At 37.4% G+C, this 20,899-nt stretch overlaps 1 protein-coding gene and 1 long non-coding RNA gene across 2 annotated transcripts; one reads left to right on the forward strand and one right to left on the reverse strand.

Moving 5' to 3' along the window:
- Window positions 1-667: 667 nt before the first annotated feature.
- LOC122088176 lies at window positions 668-13,251 on the forward strand. Its single transcript, XR_006143008.1, has 3 exons — window positions 668-929; window positions 12,568-12,755; window positions 13,003-13,251. It is a non-coding gene; the product is annotated as an uncharacterized LOC122088176 (long non-coding RNA).
- On the reverse strand, window positions 1,624-20,899 carry LOC122088174 (CBL-interacting protein kinase 32-like). The gene is made up of 15 exons (XM_042657350.1): window positions 20,548-20,899; window positions 18,728-18,972; window positions 17,363-17,425; window positions 14,827-14,898; window positions 14,320-14,427; window positions 14,113-14,193; window positions 11,058-11,111; window positions 10,449-10,574; window positions 10,280-10,369; window positions 9,312-9,434; window positions 9,094-9,207; window positions 6,408-6,521; window positions 6,262-6,318; window positions 6,094-6,168; window positions 1,624-1,956 (listed from the first exon to the last, which is right to left on the reverse strand). The coding sequence occupies exons 2-15, from the start codon at window positions 18,896-18,898 to the stop codon at window positions 1,876-1,878; spliced, it is 1,329 nt and encodes a 442-aa protein (XP_042513284.1). The 5' UTR covers window positions 18,899-18,972; window positions 20,548-20,899; the 3' UTR covers window positions 1,624-1,875.

Here is a 20,899-nt window from a genome sequence, read left to right on the forward strand (position 1 = left end):
TGTAGCATGATACCCGTCGTTAAAAAAAAATAAAATAAAATAAATAAACAAAAAAACTATGCAGCATGGAGACCAACAAGGGAAGGTGCATAAGCATCCAACCAGGGGTAGGGTAGTATTTTGTTACCCCTTATAAAATTAATTTCCACAATCCTTAAATGGTACAATGCAACCAGAACAAGTTGATAACATGATGATAAAAGAGGGAGGGGAGGCAGCTTTGGACCAATGCAGTTATTTTTAACCTTTTCATCAAACTAAGTCCTGAGACTCCTAACCTGTGAAATGACCACTTGCCCCCTTGTGTGATCTTTTATGTATATTCATTTGCGTTCCCTGAAAAAATGTTTTTTGTCCAGGAATATGACCCCTACACTAAAACCCCGACCAATAAGAACACATTTGGGCACCGACCAGTAAAGGGTTTTTTTTTTCCTTTTATTATTTTATTTTATTTTATTTTTAGTAATGCCGACCAGTAAAGTGTGCAGTGTTCCTTTCGCACCCCCTATGTGTGGCTATGTTTGGGGTGCTCGAGGACACAAAACGCATCCCTGAAAAAATATTACAGACAAAGAATGTATGGGCACCTAACTCAATAAAGGCATGCATGCATGCAGGCACGCACGCACCAGCCAACAACCCAGCATGGAAGACTGGTTGGCACTTAAGAGCTTCTAAGGTAGTTGCCAAAAGGTCTGTTCATAAACCCTATCCATCTATGAAACAGTACTAAACTAACCCACCTTGGCTTGGTTTCCTTGAATGAGTGAGTGAAAGAAACATGGAAGATCCAGATGCAGAGGGGAAGAGAATGAAGATACACTCTACTCTGCTGCTTCCATGCGTGGCTTCCGAACCAGTGGGAGAGCTTCTTGCAAAGCAAAGTACCAAAAAACTATCCTTTCATCTTCTCTCATTTTCATATGGTAAATCAATTATTCTCTCTCTCTCTCTCTCTCTCTCACCGGCACTGCCGGCGAGTGCATATTCATTTTTCAATGTCAAAAACCTGCTCTGGATTTGAACCCGGGTTCATAATTAGCCGGTTTAGAAAAGGTGTTGTTGAACTGAATTTGGGGCAAGTTCAGGTCAATTTACCTGGTCAGACATTGAAGGCATCATCTATGCCCAACCACCTTATTTTGAGTATTTCGAATTCAGGAAGGTAAAAAATCTAAGTATCTCATAATGAATTCAAAATATGAGCATGTATAGTTCGTTCTCTTTAACCACGATTTACAGTTGACATTTGAGATTTATCTTTTGGAAGTGGGGTGCCTAAGACCCACAAAATGTTGAAATTGAGATGACAAATAAAAATTAAATAAATAACGGGTCCAGAAGTTTTTACATGATAGGAAGAAGACTAAGGCTTTGTTTGGTATGATTTCTTGAAATGTATTATTGACCAAATATAGAAACTTAGTGAGGAGCTTAACAGATTCAACTGTACCTGTGCCCCGGTGAATCTCTCTGTTTTTCTTCGTATTTGTTGGAGATTTCTCTAACAGAACTCTATTTTTTTTTTCTTTTGTCCTGAAAATTTTACTGTAACTACAATCTGAATGTAATGTATGTAATCTAGCTTTGGTGAAAGTAAATAATTGTGAGTAAAATAGATTGTACAAAGAAATTTTCTTTAATCAATTCATATATGGAAAGGTAACATAAAATCACATACAAAACTGTTTGGGGAATTGACAACTCTTTTCAGAAATAGTAACATGGTAACCAATTGTGGACCATATACACGCCCACTCATCTAACTTCTAGAGGAAAACGAAAAAAGGAATGTAAGTACAGGGATTACAGGGAAAAGATACAATCTTTGATGAGGAACCTTGACTAAACTTTGGTGCCTTGAACTAAATATTATGTTTTTTTTCCATCTTGCATGTCTTCCTCTGTTTTCCAAACTACATCTTTAAGGCAAGTTGAAAGATTTTTGTAGAACTGCATACAAAAATAGTTGAAATAATGAATTGGTACAGACAAGCATGGAAATTTTCATCAGAAAGAACTAATGGTAGGAATAATTCAAAATATCAATGGTATCACTTCATATGAACTGATATGTATCCTTATTTCAGCAATTAGTACTGGTTGTTAAATAGAAGTAACCAGTATCATATTTTGTGGAACAGAGTTGCAGTATAATGTAAAAAGGTTTTACTAAGACACATTACATACCTTGCATGGTGCTTACTTTTAACATATTTTATATTTCTATATCTAGTAAAAAACTTTCAAAACTTTTATCAAGAAAATATCATTTCATGTACAATTATGGATTAAAGCATCGCATTAATCTAGAGAAAACCTTCCCCCACCAACCCCACAACCCCACCAAAAAAAAAAAAAAAAAAAGAGAGATTCTAGAGGAAACATACATATGTAACATGTGGTGTAATTATTGTGAAAATAGGCATGTACAAGCTAAAGAGTATATGTTAACAGAATTTGGATAACATATGGTTAGTCCCTTCTAGGTTATTAGAAATTTTGATATTAACTACTAGTATGATGGGTACAGACATTAAAGAGAAAGAAAATTATTCTTCCTTTATTTAGGTCTTGTTTGTCTTTTGTAATATTTTTAAGATTTTGAAACAATCAGTAAAATCTTATGATCCATGATAGGATTCATGAACTGGATCTACTGAACACCCCTCATGATTTAAGATACAATTTTGACAATCAAAACACTGGCTACAATGCCAACAAAAATCCTAGCCTTAATGTAAGCTACTCTTGCATTGTATTCTTTTTTCTTTTTTTTTTTAATGAATAAATAATATATAAAACAGAGGAAAGCAAAACAAGACCTAGACCTAGAGGCTGAGGGATACAATCGTAGGGGGCAAGGGTAGGGGAGAAAATAATGGTCTAGGAAAAATCCCAAGTAACAACAATGAGCCTGTTCCTTGGACAACAGACCTATGGGAGAAGGATCCAAGTTTGGAGGATACATCAAAGTAGATGGCCTTCCAAATCGCGTCAAGAGATCTAAAGTTGGAGGTCTATCTACGGAGATTCTGCTCCATCCAAATATGGGAGATCGCAGCGCCAAATGCAAGCTTATCGGCACTGTCACAAATAGATTTTCTTGAAAAGGTCATGTCAATCCAAAGCCATTCTCTCTGAAGGGGGAGAGGGGATCTCCGGGCAGGCCAGCACTTGGAGAGGATGTGCTTCCAAATATGGGTGTAGAAGGGGCATTCGAAGAAGAGATGACTGGTATCTTCAATGTCGTTCCAACAAAGGCAGCAAGCAGGGAGACCGGGATGTGGTGATAGATGAGAAATGACTAAGGTAGGGAGGCAGTTAGAGAGGGCTCTCCAGATAGTGAGACTGTGGCGAGGAATGTGAGCTCGAAACCAGACAACATTGAACTAGGGGATGAGAGGGTTAGGGGAACGAGAGTGGTTCCAAGCCGAAGTGGAGGAGAAGCATCCAAATGAGGAGGTGGTCCAGATGGTACGATCGGCTAAAGGGGAGGGGGGGAATGGAATTGAGGGATTGCCAGATGATGGAGAGGGAGAGAATGTTATGGGGGACCAAGAGTTATTAGAAATGATAGAGGAGACGGGAAGATTTGGGGAGTCAAGAGGAATAAATAGACCTATGACCTATGAGTGCCAATTGTCAAGCCAGAAGGAAGTGTTCACGCGATTGCCAAATATGGGATTTGGTGGTAGTCAAGGCTAGAGGTCTAGCAAGGAGAATTTTCTTCCACACCCAAGAGCAGTTGGGCTTGATGCTACAAGTCCATAAGGAATCATTACGAAGAAGGGTAGAGTAGACCCAAGACACCCAGATGCTTGGGTGCTTGTAGACCACCTTCCAAGATAGCTTGAGGATAGTAGTAGAATTGACATCTTTGATTCACCTAATGCCTAGACCACCTTCACGCTTGGGAAGGCAGACAGAGGACCAACGAATGGGATGGAAAAATTTAGGTGAATCAGAACCTTTCCACAAGGAACAGAAGAGGGATACAATGGATTTGATGATGGATTTGGGAAGCTAAAAAGTTCCCGACCAGTAGATATAAGAAGATTGGAGGACTGATTGGATGAGAACCAGGCAACCCGCATAAGAAAGCAGCTTGCTCTTCGAATTTGATTTAGCATTGGGGCACAGTGATGAGCGGTGAGCTAGGAAGAGACAAGAGGGAGGCCAAGATACTTGACAGGAAGAGAGCCACTAGTGAAACCAGTAAGCAAGAGAAGATGCGCTATGGAGGACTCAAAGACACCCACTAGGAAGAGACGGGATTTGAGGAGGTTAATATGAAGACCTGAGATAGTTTCAAAGAGATGGAGAGAGGACATAATGGTTAAGATGGAACCCTCATCGGCTCTGGAGAAGATCATTAAGTCATTGACAAAAGCAAGGTGAGTGAGATTGGAAGCTTTGCACTTAGGGATGGGAGAGATGAGATGGTTGTAGGTTTGGGATTGGATGGATCTGGAAAGGACCTCCAAAGCAAGGCAACGGAGGAAAAGCCCGTAAGAGATCCATTCACAAGAACGGAGAGCTTGAGGAAGGAGATACAGGTTAGGATCCAGTTAACAAAGGATAGGGGGTGGGGGAAGGCTATGGATAGCATGACTCTGGAAATGAAGTCCCAACTAATGGAGTTGGAAGCCTTATGGAAGTTGATTTTGAGGAGGGCAGCGGGGGAATGAGCTTTCTTATCAAAACCACAATCTCATGATAGAGGATGATGTTGTCAGAAATGTTGCAGCCCGAAATGAAGGCGAATTGGTTGGCACTAACAAGGGAGTCAAGGACGGCCTGAATGCTGTTGATAATGTATTCTTATTTTTACTATAACTCTCAACCCAACTAAGCCTTATCCCAACTTAAAGGTGTCGGATACATGGATCCTTACCCTCCAATCAGCTCTACTCAAAGTCGTACTTGTCACAAGGCCTATGTTATTTATGTCTTTCCTCACCTCTTCTCCCAGAGACATTTTAGGTCCTAGCCCTGACTCTATTAGCTCTTTCAATCTGAATCAAACCACTCCTCCGTTCTAGAGCATCTAAAGGTCTCACTGCACATGTCCATGCCACCTCAAACAACATTTTGCAGCTCTAAATCAGCTTTAATTTTTTCATTCCATATTTCATCCTTTCTAGATAGATGAAGGTGGATATGAATTATGCTGAGAAATCTATGTGATGTAATTGGCAAACTCACCTTTGGTGCTGCTTTCAATCATATTTGGATGGAGCACAACCTTCGTACATGGATATCCAACTCTTGATCCTTGATAAGATTTAGAAATCTATTTACTTTGATGTTAGCTCTAAGCTCTCCCTGTTACCTCAGCTTAATGTTTGATTCCCCAATGAACAGGCTTACTGTTGTGTCCTGGGGTTTGCCTCTGTCTCTTTTGTAGGCCTCTCCCCTCTTGAAGGGCGGGAGGTGCTTTGTTTGGTCTGGCTTGCTTTGGTTCTTTTGTCATTTCTCCTTTCCCTGAATTGGTGCCCCTAGTTTTCTTTCTCCTTGGCAATGAATTATTTATTCACCCCCAAAAAATAGAAGTCTAGATGATAATGTGAACAATAAGTCCACAAAGTTTTGAGTGTTAAATAAACTGCACCATAGCTAAATTAAATTGATAAGAACCCAGCCCTACAAACATAATATCTTGAAAACTATATATATATATATATATATATATTCTGCCAACATTTATAGGATGAGTAAACTAGCAGGAAATATATTCGTTGCACAACCTCATACATTGAGGGGTCCATAAGATCTTCTGTGCAACTTCATACATGTGTACCAATATCCAAATGTTCTATTGATTTTAATATACAATAATGTAATAATTTGTGTTCGGAATAAAAATTAGCTGTATTCAACGTAGCAGTGTGTTCTTCAGTGTACTGAAGTTTATTCATGTGTGTTACCAATATTGATACTGTATCACATATAGAGTTGATGTGAAATTATTCCCTAACAGATAGAGGTACTTTTAGAATTGTAACTTATAAAATAGCAAAAATACCTCGTTTTTGAATCATATATCAGAATCCATTTATTTTTCTTGAGAACAGTGGAAAGGGGTACCTTATGGAACTCCAAAGTGTCTCCTTTTGCTTTCCGTACTTCAACCATATGAAGAGAAGGTGCCACTTGAAATACCTGATGACAGGGATGAGATTGCATGAAATGTCTGAAAAGTGAAAACTAACCAAATTCCTCAATCCAATAACAATGTTGAGTCTGAAACAATACCTCTGTAGCAACCTTGAGGTTTCCCTTCCGACCCGCTTTCAAATTCTCCAGCCTCATCTGAGACACAATAATCCCCATTACTTCTCAACAAGGATGTAAAAGCATGTTTAACATCACTATACGACAAATAATTTAAAAATCTTCACCTTGTAATTTTTCTTGTGAACATCAAAACCAAGAGGTTTTGCAGCTTCTTCGATCTTGTTGATGATCTCACTGGGAGGACATTTTGATGTAAACCTCGTTTCCCTCTTAAATGCCTGTCACAGGTTATCAATAGGAAACAATCAGAAAGCATGCAAATGAATTACAATCAGTGACACCTTACAGGATATTTAAGCTCAAATTTTTATTTTGAATGCAGCCAGATGCTTGAAAATGCATGATTATAATCAAGATACGGATATCCTGGATGCTTGAAAATGCATGATTATCATCAAGATATGGATATCCATGGAACCCAATGAAGTAGAACCGCATATATGGCCTACCAGATAGAAGCATACTGACAAACGGGCAACAAATCCTTGAAAAAATAGTAGCAGTCATCCCCCAGCCTATATCAACTCATAGATTCTAGAGAACCTTTGGCCTTGTTCTTCTTCCAGTTAGAAGGTTTATGAGACCAATTCAACCATTGGAGAGAAAATCATCATTTGGATTGTCTACATGTCAAATTTAATAGCAAATCTCAAATATATGGCCCACTATCTAGCGGATTTTTCTCCCATTGTATTTTCAGCCACTAATCAGTAGAGGATTTGAGGCCATTCAGACACTGAATACAGAAGGAACTTTGTGGATCAGTAATCTATTAAATTTTGAAATCCATACTCAATCGTATGGTCCACCATGTATCGAATTCCTTTAAAAGACTTTCGAACCTTGACCAAATTTGACCCGTTGATGCCGCATGATGTAGTGCCATTGAGTGAAACTTACAACAGCAGTCTATAGGATGACATAGAAAACTTGTCCACAAAATTTAAGGTCCAACCGAGTTGCCACAACACAAATAAAGGTACACAAGGGCGCTTGACAACTGTCCAAATATGCCGGCCCAGAGAAAATGCAATAACACACGTATATATATATATATATATATATATATAAGGAGCAGGTTTTTGGGCAGGCCTGTCAATAGGGTATCTAGGGATGGCCCACATATTTGTACCACGTAGCCATTCTAGTGGGAGGGGGGCTGAAATTTTGAAGAGAGATAGACCCAAAGGTTCCCTGCTCACATGTCAAGTTTAAGCTCAAATGGAGTTGGCCAAGTGGCAAAATAAAGCTTTCAAAAATCTAGGACTACCAAGAGGGTGCATGATAATGCTTAGACTACCAAGAAGATGCATAACAAAAATAAGAGGTATACAAAAAAAATTTAGAGAAATTTGGCAAGTGGCCAACCAAACTATTCTCTAGGTATCCAATGGTCAGAATTGCTATATCACCAATCCACATGGCACAACTAGGTGGGTCACCTATAGATACTCTATGGACTGGCCAGTCCATGAAACCTTTTGCCTCAAAAAATTTTTTTTTATTTCATGAAGTGCAACCAAGATGTTGCATGGTGCCATTGCTTTACTCCCAAAGCAGCATCACTCATTACTTTAAAACTTTAAGATCAAAGGTTTGATGGACAATCAAGCACACCTAGTTATGCCTTGTAGAAGAGTGATGTGGCAAATCTGACTATTGGATATCCAAGGAATAATGTAGTTGTAGATTTTTCAAATGTCAAATTTCAAACTCAAATTCAGTCATACACCCTCCCTTGTCTAGGCATGCAGACTTTCCTGCAGTCCAAGCATAGTTGTGACTTGTGAAGGTGGCACCTAGGTGCCTTGTTGGTGTTGGTGTCGCCTTGATGTTTTCCCTCCTCCAACACCTAGGGTCGCGTAGACGCCGTAAACACTATGAGTCCAAACATTGGCATGCACCCTCTCAGCAGTCTTGGATTTTTCAATGCTTTATTTTGACACTTGACAAACTCCATTTAGCTGAATAACAAGTGAGTAGGGGACCTTGGGGTCTACTTATCCACAAAATTTCAGCCTACCCAACCTACGACATGGCAGAACTAGGTGCTCATCTATAGATCCTATGGCAGGAGATCAGCCTTAGAAACTATTTCCAAAAATTCAAGCACAATATGGCAAAATGTCTTTTGCATAGCCCTGTTTAGAAAAGTTTCTCTAAATGGTCCCCCATTTTTTAATCACATGGCTAGCTGATCTTCATGATTCATCGTTGGATAGATGGGCACCCTTTGGGTGATATACATGTAAAATTCTATGAGCTATCTCAATGACATGGCCTGAATCTAGTTGATCTCCCCGAGTATAGATAGAAATCTTATAGGGGAATTATAACTGTTGTATAGATAGAAGACCAAGTGGATTCGCCATCTACTAAATTTCAAGGCCAAAATCAATCATATGCCTATCATGTATTAGATCTATTCTCTAACCATCAATATCTTGACTAAAAGTGACCGGTTGATTGTGCCATCCAGTGTAATGCTTTTGGACTGAAACTTGCCACAAGCGTGACGTAAAACATAGGACCACAAATTTTAAGGTCCAAGTATCCAACTAGTGTAGCAAGTATCAGATTTCCAGGGCCATTTAGAGAAAGCTTTCCAGAAGGAACGTGTAGAAAACATGTTCCCCTATTTTTTTTTTTTTTATTCCATAAATTCCCTCAAGCAGAGATATATATCTCTACATCTTCATCCATTCCCTTTTTCCATGCGTAAGAACAAGCCCACCCTTCATCACTTGGAGGATAAAAAAACTATAGGTCAAATACAGGAAGTAGACAAACCTGCTCTGTGTCAAACAAATTTCCAAGATTGAGCCCCTTTGACATAGAAATCAACTCAAATGCATTCATAGCTGTTGGCTTTTCTTCTTCTGTCTTCTCTGTTACATGATGTTCCTGGTATAATGTCAACAAAATAGATAGTATTGAGTATGGGTATCTTTTATGAAGAACCAACACTTTCTTCAAAGAATTTTGGTGGTGCCTCATTTTTCACTCACTTCTGAATCCTTAAAAACGGCTTCTACATCATCCAAGTTCCCTTCATACTTCTCATCAAACACCGGTGGCTTATAACCTTTCTTGAACCACTCATCCTCCAAAATTTCAGAGACAGTAATGCGCTGCAATTGGCCAAGGTAGATAAATTGAGGTTACAGATAAGTAAATCATTTGAGCCATAACATCATATGCACAAGACATGAATACAGCAATTCCCTAGCATATCTAACAAGGAAATCTAATGGATAGCAATTGGATCACCTGCAGGTAAGCTAGGTAGTTTAGCTCTTGTATCAAATGACTGAAAAGAGCATCCAGGGATATTCATGCCAATATAAGGGTCGGGTAAGCATTACTACAGATAGCCCTTAGATACCTTTTCTGCTCATTAAGTAAGGCAGCTGTTCTAGCTAGCTCACCCACAGAGGACGCCCAATCATTTTCCACATCTTATAGCATGTCCCTGGATAATGCAGCAGATTCACAGGCCTCTATTGTAAAATTGTGAGCATATTTGATATTTTCTGAGCTTTAACCACAGATTGAAACTGTGATAAAAAAATTTCAAACATAGTTTCAATTCACAAGCAAAATATGCAGAATAAAGCCGGATTGAAGTTATTTCTTGATTGGTAACTTAGGGGGCCTTATGTTTAAATTGTCTCACTTCTATACAGCATCATTGCAGGGGCAGTTTCTCTTTGGTATGAGGCCTATGTTCTTTTCTAATTTTTGTTTTGCTAAAGGAAAAATAATACTTCACAAGGACAAGTAATAGACATATGACCAAGGAACAAAAGATAGAATGATGTAATCGGCATCAAGCACGATTAACTGAAAAACCAAAACCTCCCTAATTGCTGTGAAACAAGAAAAATATTTACAGATTTAAGAAATTTCACAAAATCCATGCATATAGTTCACCAAACCAAAATAGGATCAAATCTGGTCAAGAAGGATTACTTACAGTCATTGGATTAGGGTCTAAGATTCGAGTTATCAATTTCATGGCACCAAAGGAAAGCCAAGGTGGGCAAGTAAACTCAGCAGCAGATATCTGCATGTAAGAATGGAGCAACTAATAAACAGAAACGGGAGGTGGAATAAACAAAGAAATTCTAAAATTGGTAACTCACTTTTTTGTACAGGTTCATAAGATTAGAATCATCAAAAGGCAAGTAACCAGCAAGCAATACAAATAGGATGACCCCACATGACCACAAGTCTGCAGTTGCCCCATCATAACCTCTATCATTGAGGACCTGATCAGGATGAGAAATCAAATTAATGGATGAATTTTACATTAAGACTGTTCATTTGAAAAGAAGAGGAGAAAAATAGATCTTCTTTCCACCAGTTTGCATGGATGGATCATGGGAGAGAGGATCTTGAGGTTTGTGTCCACTTTCTTTTTTGTTGTTCATAATATTTTTTGAAACTCTACATTAAATGTTTGTTATTAAAAGAAAATCCAAAAAATGTTTAATTGCGGGGAACATTCTCTTTAAGAGAGTTTTCCATCAAAATCATGCCAAAGTAGAAGGAATACAAAGAGTTTTGTAAGGCAAAATGGAGTGCAAATTTTTTTAAAAATTGCACTTTTTCTTTCAAACCAAAACATAGAAAACCATATTGATCAGTGGGTTCCACTGCATTTTTTACTAAAATTTTTCTTTTTCTTTTCTTCTCATGTTGACTGAAAATAACCTAAATGAAAACTAAACAATTATTGGTGCAAGTGGAACCTCTGGAGCAACATAATTTGGAGTTCCACAAGTAGTGTGAAGCAGCCCATCATCCTGCCAAAAACACCTTTTACAGTCAGATTCAAGTTCTGCCCAGTACACATATCTACAGGAAAATTAAGCTACTAACTGTATCAAGAAATAATGGAAAATAATTTACAGACATTGACAAGCATCAGAAGTTCAGGACCCAGCCAAAAGGCTACTCACTTTTTCCCTTTTTTTTTTTTTTAAGTATTGGCACATCATTAGTCATGCAGTCATGCTCATATAAAAGACACTTCTTTAATGGGCATTATTATTAACTTTGGGAGCTGAATTACCACCGTATTACTTTGATCCCAAAGAATAAAGACCCAAAACCTATTTTCCATTTAAGACCAATTGGATTATATTATAAACCTTTTTGAAAGTAACAGTGATGCGGGAAAATCACAGGAGGTGGCTTATTTTAGTGAAAATAAGCCTTGGGTTGGGTTATATGTGTTGGGCCTTTGGTCCAAGAGATTTTCATTGTACTAGACTACTCTAATGGACTTACACTAAGGATAGGAAGATAGTAATACGTGATTAGTCCATATTTGTGGGGTTATTTGAATCCTATTTATTTTAAAAATTAGCATAGTCCTAGAACTATAAAGAATTTGAGTCCAGATTACATTAATACATTCTAAGCCTATGTTCTATTTTTAGAGTCCTAGTTTGAGTAAGAGTATAAAATGCACTTCTGATTTTACTATCCCAAATAGTCGTTTGAGTTCCAAGTCATTATACGAGTATTACAGGGTCAGTTTCTGATAGACATAGTGGACTATGGTCTCACCCACGAAATTATGAGTAATAATATTGAAAATTTCTTCAAAATTTGGTTGTGTCGATTCATAGTGTGCTGGATGGATTTCTAGCAGTTCTAAGGTGGGTTCCTTAGTGGAATCGTGGATTCTCTCCAGTAGTTAGGTGAATTCCTACCCTATTCTATATCTTCTATCTTCTAGTCCTTCTAGCTCAACTTTCGGGTTAGTTTCTACTCTTTTCTGAAACCAGTGAAACCTATTTCCAGCTTGCTTACTGCTATCATCTCTCAACATTGATCAGAATTGCTTCAAAGTTCAAACATAAACTTTGAACTTTGAGTTATCTTATCTCTGAATTCCTGGTTTATATTGATGAGTTAAAACTGCTGGAATACTAGCTTTAGTACAGCTACTCTGCTTTCCTAGAAGTACTGGGAGCTGTCTGCGCAAGCCATTCTACTCTGTTTTCAGAGATGTTTAGCATAGATATTCTGATATTACAGGAAAACACTTGACCAGAAAATCAGACCCTTCTGATCTCTCTGTTTCGAGTTATCGGATTTCTCCCTAAACAGCCCTATATCTCTGTTTTGGTGATCCTGGTTATGCAGGCCAGTTCTAGAACCTCTCTTTTGGGAATGTATCTGCATCAATCAGTGAACTAGTTGAGCCTCATTATATTCCAGATGCTCAAAACAGCTTTTTTTTCTGAGCAGATCAATCTTGAACAATGTCCTATCAAGTGAGCTCTCCACTTGCTCAAAAACAAAAAGAAACAAAGAGAATTGTTCATCATTATCAAGCTGGAGCTGGACACATCAAAGGCATATTACCGGGCCAACAGGTCCTTTCTTGAGGGTGCTGAGTAGGTTCTAAGATTGAGGGTTAGCCCTCATCATACAAGGTAATATCCTAACTCCTGTAGGGCTTAAACAAGGAGATCCTCCTTCCACCGTATCTGTTTAAATTCATGCCAATGCTCTTTCTAGAGAAACAGCAACTGCTGAAAAATAACAACTTCTTTCGCTTATGGAATAGTACTTCAATTTCACATTTGTTATATGTTGGGATGGTATTGTGTTTATTCATTTCAGGCCATCTTTGATTCTGTCAATACTAAAGTATTTTGGATGATTATTGTGTGCCTTCAGGTCCGCATATTAATTGTCAAAAAATTCAAGCACCCGAGGCAACCTTCCCACCAGAGAATTCCTTTCCGTACGCTAGACAGGTACATTCGGAGGTTTTATCAAAATCTGTCTACGTCAGTGCAACCTCGTGAAATTGGGCTTGCAGAGTAGTTGCACAATTTGACATGTTTGGGGGGCATTTCTTTATTGGTTTTGTAACTTGGTAGAGATCAGAGAATCAATCAACTAAGGGAAGAAGAAAAGAACAAAGAGAAGATAGAGAAGAGGAGACAATGGAGAAAGAAGAGACTGAACTAGCGATAGTTTCAGGAAGTAAGTTCTATTGCTAGACATTGTTTTACTTATAATAAAGAATAAATTTCAATTACAATCTGACTAGGAAATACAAACTGAATAGGAAACTACCTAAAATAGCAATCACTAACCCACTACCTACTAACTAAGCCTCTCTCACGATAGGTACACTCCCCCTATCGTGAGTAAGGCAATACAGCAACGTAACTACGTAAATATCACTGCATATAAGAATGGGTCCAATAGCAGTGCACACGACACCCTATAGACCAAAACTATATCTCAACAGGTGTGAGCTTCTTTTTTTTTTTGTGGGGGGGGTGGTGGGGGTAAAGTTTATCAATGTGAAATTACATAATAGTTCGAAGAATTAGTTGCTGACATGTAGAAGTATGAATGAGTTTGGAAAACTGGTTAAAAGATATCATAAAATAAGTGTCTCAGAGTATAAAATACTATTGACTTATGATTAATTTAATGGACAGTCGCATTCTAAAGCCAGTCTTAGCTACTGACAGTAAGTCATGTCAATATCCACATCATTATAGAAAATACAAAATTTTAAGAAAAAATCAGAGAAAAATGTTGGTAAATATAATATGTATCTGTTACTAGGGCTGGAAATTTTTTATACAACTCCATACTTATAGTAGGTGATCTCAGTTGATCAAATACAATTCTGCAACACACCAGAAAAACACATGGTACCAATACATTCAACATAAACAAGGTCAGAATTAGTATTTTTATTTTATGCATACAAAAGGGGGAAAATATAAAGGACTCAAATATTCTACCATTAGAAACTAAAATTACCCTGACTTGTTGGGATAGAGCACTTAATCCAAAATCAGAAACTTTGAGGTTTCCATAAGCATCCAATAGTAAATTTTCTGGCTGCAACAAATCCAAAAAAGGGGGGAAATGAATCTTCATTTTTTTTTTTCCTTTTTCTTTTCAAATGGAAAGAACTACAAATACCACCCCTAGAGGATTTTTCAAGGAAATAAACAAATAATTTACCTTTAAGTCTCTGTGGTAAACACCTCTGCTATGGCAATAATCAACAGCATTAATGAGTTGATGGAAATACTTCCGTGCCTCATCCTCCATCATCCTGCCATTGTTGACCTACGAGGAAAATAAACCACGTTAAAACAAAATTATGTGCAAGCATGGAGATGAGGAAAATTAGTAATCTCTAACAACAACAAAGTACAGTTTCTAGCACCTCTGGACAGCATTTACTGAGCAACCATCACGTGCATCAAGTACATTAGCAGCACTTAATCTTGTAGACTAAAAATAACAAAATGTAAAAAATAAGGGAAAATAACAAGTTGGATAAAAGAACTTTGCTATATGGTAGCTCATGTTTAAACTTTGCAACAGAGTTTGTGTGGAGGAACTGTACTCGTGACATCTGACTTAGAAGTTCTCTCACATCAAGGACATGAGATTTGAAACCAAAATATTTGCAGTAACACAAACCTTGAAGCAAATAAATTTAGTGCAAAATTCACTACTTACAATTTTGTCAAAGAGCTCTCCCCCTGTAACATACTCCAAAACAATAAAGATCTTTGTCTTGCTTCCCATTACCTGTAGAAAGAGAACAATTTACCAGGGAAAGGACAACCCAATTAACCAACTACGACAGTATGTAAAGGAATTGCTCACTTCTTACAGAACTTGGAAGAAGAAATCCATCCCAAGAAAATAGCTGTAAAAATTGGTTTTTATTTTCTGGTAAGTCAGATTTTATTGACAAAAATAAAAAATTGGTTGTAAAGTAGAACACTCACCAAATAGATTCACTTGTGTTGCTGTTGTTCCCCTCTCCCTTTTTCTATTGTTTTAGTAAATGACTTCTGTCAAATTCTAGGAAAAGAGCACAGACTTGCTTTCTCTCCCCCTTAGAGTATGATTAATGTCAGGGAGTCTTTATTAAAAAAAGTAGATGTAAGACTCGACTGTTTGGTAGAACATCCACCAAATTCCCCACGTCTTAGTGACTAATGAAAATTGAGGTTTGTAATTAGGGTTATGAAAGGTTTTCAGCTTTTAGATGGAAACTAATGCTTAGGGTGGAAAAGGGTGATAAGGGTGTGGGAAAATATAGGGCCCAACCTGGATGAATAGACGGTTTGATGAGTTTCAGCTAGTAAAAACAGAACTCTATATCCTGCACTTCGGAGAAAAAGATTTTCTAATGGCCATGCACTAGGGTTGAGTTATATGGGTATCATGGTTGTTAGCAATGAACTGGATGCTGGGAAAGGTTAAGATTTGTGAGTAAAAGTATGCAGATAATATGTAAACAGTAGGGTTTAATGGAGTTACAGTAAAACCTGGAATATAAATTATAAAAAGAAGCGAACAGGAAGAAGAACCAAGGAAATTACGCCCTAAGGAAGCATTTCAACACACATCAGCTGTTGGAAATTTTCCAATTGTCATTAACCTTGGTAAATGAGATTAGACACATACAAAGGCCTCTTAACTAGGACAATCAGACTCTATTAATTAACAAATATAGCAAATAACATAATTCCTCACTAAAATAAATGACAAACAGAGAATCTGGAACCAGTACCTGCAAGTGGAAGAGAGATGATTTGCTGAACCAACGATAGATTCAGTCTGTTTCTATCGTGGACAGACAACCTTTATTTATAATGATTGGTTACAGAAATAGAGTCTAAGTAGAACTTCTACTTAGAGTGCAAATCTTTCTCTCACTCGTTTCATATAGCATAGGATGTTGGACCAGTTAGTCAGTTTATACATGCCCCCATAGCTCACCACAAGGAAGCAGTGTATCGCATTCTCAAGTATCTAAAATCAAGTCCAAGGAAAGGTTCTTTGTTCACCAAAAATAATCACCTAAGGATGGGCTGGATCGGTTACTATTAGATATCAACATGTTATTGAAACTTTGTAGGTGGAAACTTAGTGACTTGGATGAGAAACAAACAGTCAGTCGTTGCTAGATCAAATGCCAAAGCAGAATTTAGAGCCATGGCTCATAGAATTTGTGAGCTATTGTGGCTGAAGAGACTAATCCAAGAGTTAGATTTTGAACCAATGGTTCTATGAGATTATATTGAGACAACAAAGCTACCATCAACATAGCTCATAATCCTGTCCAACATGATTGCACCATGCAAATCAAAGTTGATTGTCGCTTCATCAAGGAAAAACCTTAGTCTAGATCACACCCGTTGCTTAAATAGGAAAATAGCTGGCTGATATGTTGACAAAAGGAATTAACTTCACATGTTCCCATACTTTATTAGGCAAGCTGGGAATGTGTGATATCTATGCCCCGGTTCGGGAGAGGGGGAGTGTTGGAATACTAAGTCACTGTATTTTGAGAATGTATATCTAACATATACATGTGGGACAATGTGTTAGTTATACAGAGGCAAACATGTATTTTTGTTGCTGATGGCAATGCCAAAGGTGGATCCTTGAGTCAATGGAGTCCCCTTTTTGTCTTTATTTTCCGCTGATGGCAATGCCGAAGGTGGATAGTAAAGGAATTTGGGTTTTGTATTTCCCATCTGGGTATGCCTAGACATATTCTTTGTACATCCTTTTCTTCATTAATATAATTCTTTGCTGACTTATTAACCCCCCAAAAAAAAAAAATGGTGAGGGGAATCAATAGTCCTCTCAATCTTTCTCACATCTCTCTCTCCTTCTTATCTTCTCATCACAGTCTATCTTGGGTCATGCTAAACCGAGAAGTTTCCAAAGTTAATAAAAGTTACTCCTAACATAAAATAACGTTGATAATAAGGAATATATATATATATATATTGATTTTATAGGTATCCTGTCTTATAATGTATATCTGTCATCTTGTAACCTCATTCATTAGGGTTTTAAACCCTATATATAGTGGTAATCGGGTCACAGCAGCCATCTTCCTTTCCCGAAAATCCACTGATTGTGATGCTTAGATCAATATAGTCAGAGAAGTCCTAACAAAACCTATTTTCGCCATAATGCAGGACATCTAGGATTGCAATTCAATATTACTGGTTCCAGGAGACAGTACCTCATACAAGCATACAACATTTGGATGCTTTACTAACTTCATTGTTGCTATTTCTCTCCTTATCTGCATAAACAGAAATCATATAAAAAACAAGATAAAGTCTCCCTTTGAAGATAGTCTGAATGGAATCAAAGGCTTAGAAACATCCAACAAAGTCAACCAGAAGATATTATCAAATAACACAATATTTCAGGAAATTTAGTTGAGTGTGAAGTATCAACTGCACATAAACAATATCCAGAAAATAGATATGAACTGCTTCGTAGACCAACCATTTTGACATGGGTCCAGTTTTCAAGTCTAATGTCCCATGAAAATGACTAGATGGCAATCCAGAGCATCTAACAATGTAAATGCTTGATCAAAAGTTAGTGTGCATACATTAAACTGTAAGACATCTCACTAAAAGGAGAAAGAATTCAGCTCAATGTGAGAAAAGACAATTGTCATACGATTTGAACAAGAAAATCCAGTTCCCTTGGTATAAACAGCTTGCATGTCTATGTCAAGAAGTCAGAGTTAAACAACTCTATTTAACATTTGTTAAAAGCCATCCATTGCTTTCAACAGATTGGTCAATTGGTACCACCAAAAATGCCTCCAGGATAAAGTGAATCACTTAACTTCAAGGGAAGAAAAGAGCAAAAGGATCAAGATACTGAATTTTTGTTGCCCAATTTTAGAAGGTTTCAGTATATGTTTGATCTGACGACCGTACACTTCTCCTCCATGCTTTCAAGGATCAGTACTGTGTAAATAAGGTCTTTCCCTCCTTATATTGGCCTATAATTTGTTTCAGCTCTCCTATCCAGAATGACCTGGAATAGTGTCACCCAGGACCAGGACAGGCTTTGGTGCATTGACGAAGAACAAGAAGCATTTTGAATACGAATTATGGAGAACGAGTGTGAAACTATTTATCAGGGTGGGACCCTGAGAAAGTTTCTTCTTACAGAACTCATGCAAGGAAGGGAATGTGACTTCAAAAGACTATATAGAGAACATCACTAAACCGGGAAAAGTTTAGACTACAGGAAGATGAATGGAAGTGGGAAAAGATTAAACAGCAGGAAAATAAATGGTGTGATAGAAGCAAGTTTTGCAACTTATACCCATGGGTCATAGCTATACCAAGTAATGCCGATTCAAATGCAAAAAAAAATTCAAGAAGAAAATTTGCAACAGAGATAAAACAGTTGAGTATTAAGTATTAGTTTCATGAAACTATTCTTGATTTGAAAACACATGGAACATGGTGTTCACAATTCATTAGTACAATCACAACTTTGACGAAAATGAATAAGAGGGACAAAGAAGATATGAGGAAGAAAAGTTTGATAAGCATAAAGGGATCCAAAATGATACCTGCTCAGCCATCTTGTGTTTTAGAACCTTCTCTTTGTCAAGGATTTTCAGAGCCACCGGTTCCCCAGTCTCAGAATTCCTTGCAAACTTCACTTTTGCAAATGTTCCCTCACCAATAGTCCTCCCCACCTCATACTTACCCACTCGACGCTTGATTTTGGATGGATTCATCCTTGCTGTACAAAGAGATTCTATTGAAGTCTCCAAATTAATTGGTGGTTGCTCACAATTCTACGAAATTCTCCCTGAAATGCCACAAAATCACTGAAAATAGATTCCACATTGAAATTATGAGGTCTAAAGCTTCATATTTCAATAACCAAAAACAAACAATAAAATTAAAATTATATCACAAATGATATTCCATGAAATGTGTAGAGGAAAATTTGAGTTTGAACAATTGAGCAACAAAAAATATTCCCAAAAATTTTTAAAAAGAGTATAGAGGAGTAAAAAAAGGAAAAACTTGTCAGACTCATAAAGGTTGCCTTCTAAAACAGAAACTAGTCGACGAAAAGTACAAAGATTCTTAAGAAGCAGTTTCAGGAAAAACTCTACTTCAAAAAGACAATCGTCCCAAAATAATTCCTTTCTAAACACTCAACCAGTTCAATATTCGCTATAGACATTAACGGTCCAAATGAATGTGAACTCTTCAAATGTGGCTGTTTATTCAAAAGTGGGTGGTTAAGTTTACAACTCCAAGATGACAGAAAAGCAACATTTAGAATCCAAAGGGGACCTAAGAGACAGTACCTCAAAACAGAAACTTTGAACCACACAGTTGAATAAAATTGTCAGGAGCTATCAAAAGGAAAAAAGGAAATAGGGATCCGGTTTTCAGCTTATCAACTAATGCAGACACAAGGTCCGAACCTATTACAAAAAAAAATTTGAAGGGTGGAGGTGGAATGAAGAACAAGATTTAAGCTAAAAAATACCATTAAATCCAAATTTTGAAGAAGAGGAAGATGGCAAAAAAAGAAAGAAAAAAAACCTGAACCCAAAATTGTTAATAAAAAACCCTCAACAAACACCAACATCACCACTGAAGCTGCAATGGACAAGACACGATAAAAGTCAAGGGCCAAAGAGGGAAGTAAGTGAAAAGAATCCTAAGCACAAATTTCCAGGAAAGCAAAAAATACTGAATTTACCAAATGCAAACACTTCAGATTACTAAGGACTCAAGATTGGAAGTATTAAGAATCTATTCTCCAATTCCACCAGCAGCAAAAGAATAGAGACACTAACAGCTCCGAATCAGAGCTTAGCAACACAGTTCAAGACTTCAATTAAAGAAATGCAAATCATACATTTTTCAGAGTGGAGAGGAGTGACTTCTATTTATAAAAAGAAAAGGGCAAGCCAGCGATCAAGAGAGAGAGAGAGAGGGCAAATTACCCAAAATCAAAGAACAGAAAACCATTAAAAAAATCCTCAATGACACTCCTCGCAAAAGCCAGATCAGAAACCGATGAACTTAATCCTTGTAAATAACCAATTTTATGAAGAGAAAAAGCGGCAAATAGGGAAAGCTGCTCGTTTCACTATTTCCAATGAAGAAGAAAGCTCAAAATCAACCAGAACCAAACTCAGAACCTCTCCACCAAACCCAGATTTAAAAATTATATATTTCAAATCCAGTAATTCAAAATAAACAAATCACAAGAAAAAACATAGATAACTATCTTCGATTAAACACATAGAATTATATAATAACTAAAAAAGACATTGCATGTGATTCACATGCAAAGTGGGAACATATATGGAAAAAGTACTTCAAAATTGAGATAATAAGAAGCAAGTAGGGCAGTTACCTTGGCTCCAGAAGTCCAGATACTGCAAACTACAAACTACAAAGGCGTCCTGAGATAATCTCGTCCATGTGTTGTTTACTCTGCTATGTTGGAATGTGTTGCAGGTAGGGTAGATGAGACAAGTAGACGACGATGATTACCCACTTCCCAGTTCCCACTTTCTTCTTCTCTCTCTGTAGATATAACATACATCTATGATTGATTGAGGTTCCTGCAGCCCACTTCTTCTTTCATCAATTATGGGATTAGGAAACCGTTGGATTGCAATAATTTGGGGTGACCCACTTGTTTTCAAAGCTTTCCCATCCCTTTTATTCTCACAGACAACTTGTGTTGACCGTTGGATTTGAAA

This window comes from Macadamia integrifolia, chromosome 9 (genome assembly GCF_013358625.1).
Source record: "Macadamia integrifolia cultivar HAES 741 chromosome 9, SCU_Mint_v3, whole genome shotgun sequence".
Lineage (NCBI taxonomy): Eukaryota > Viridiplantae > Streptophyta > Magnoliopsida > Proteales > Proteaceae > Macadamia > Macadamia integrifolia.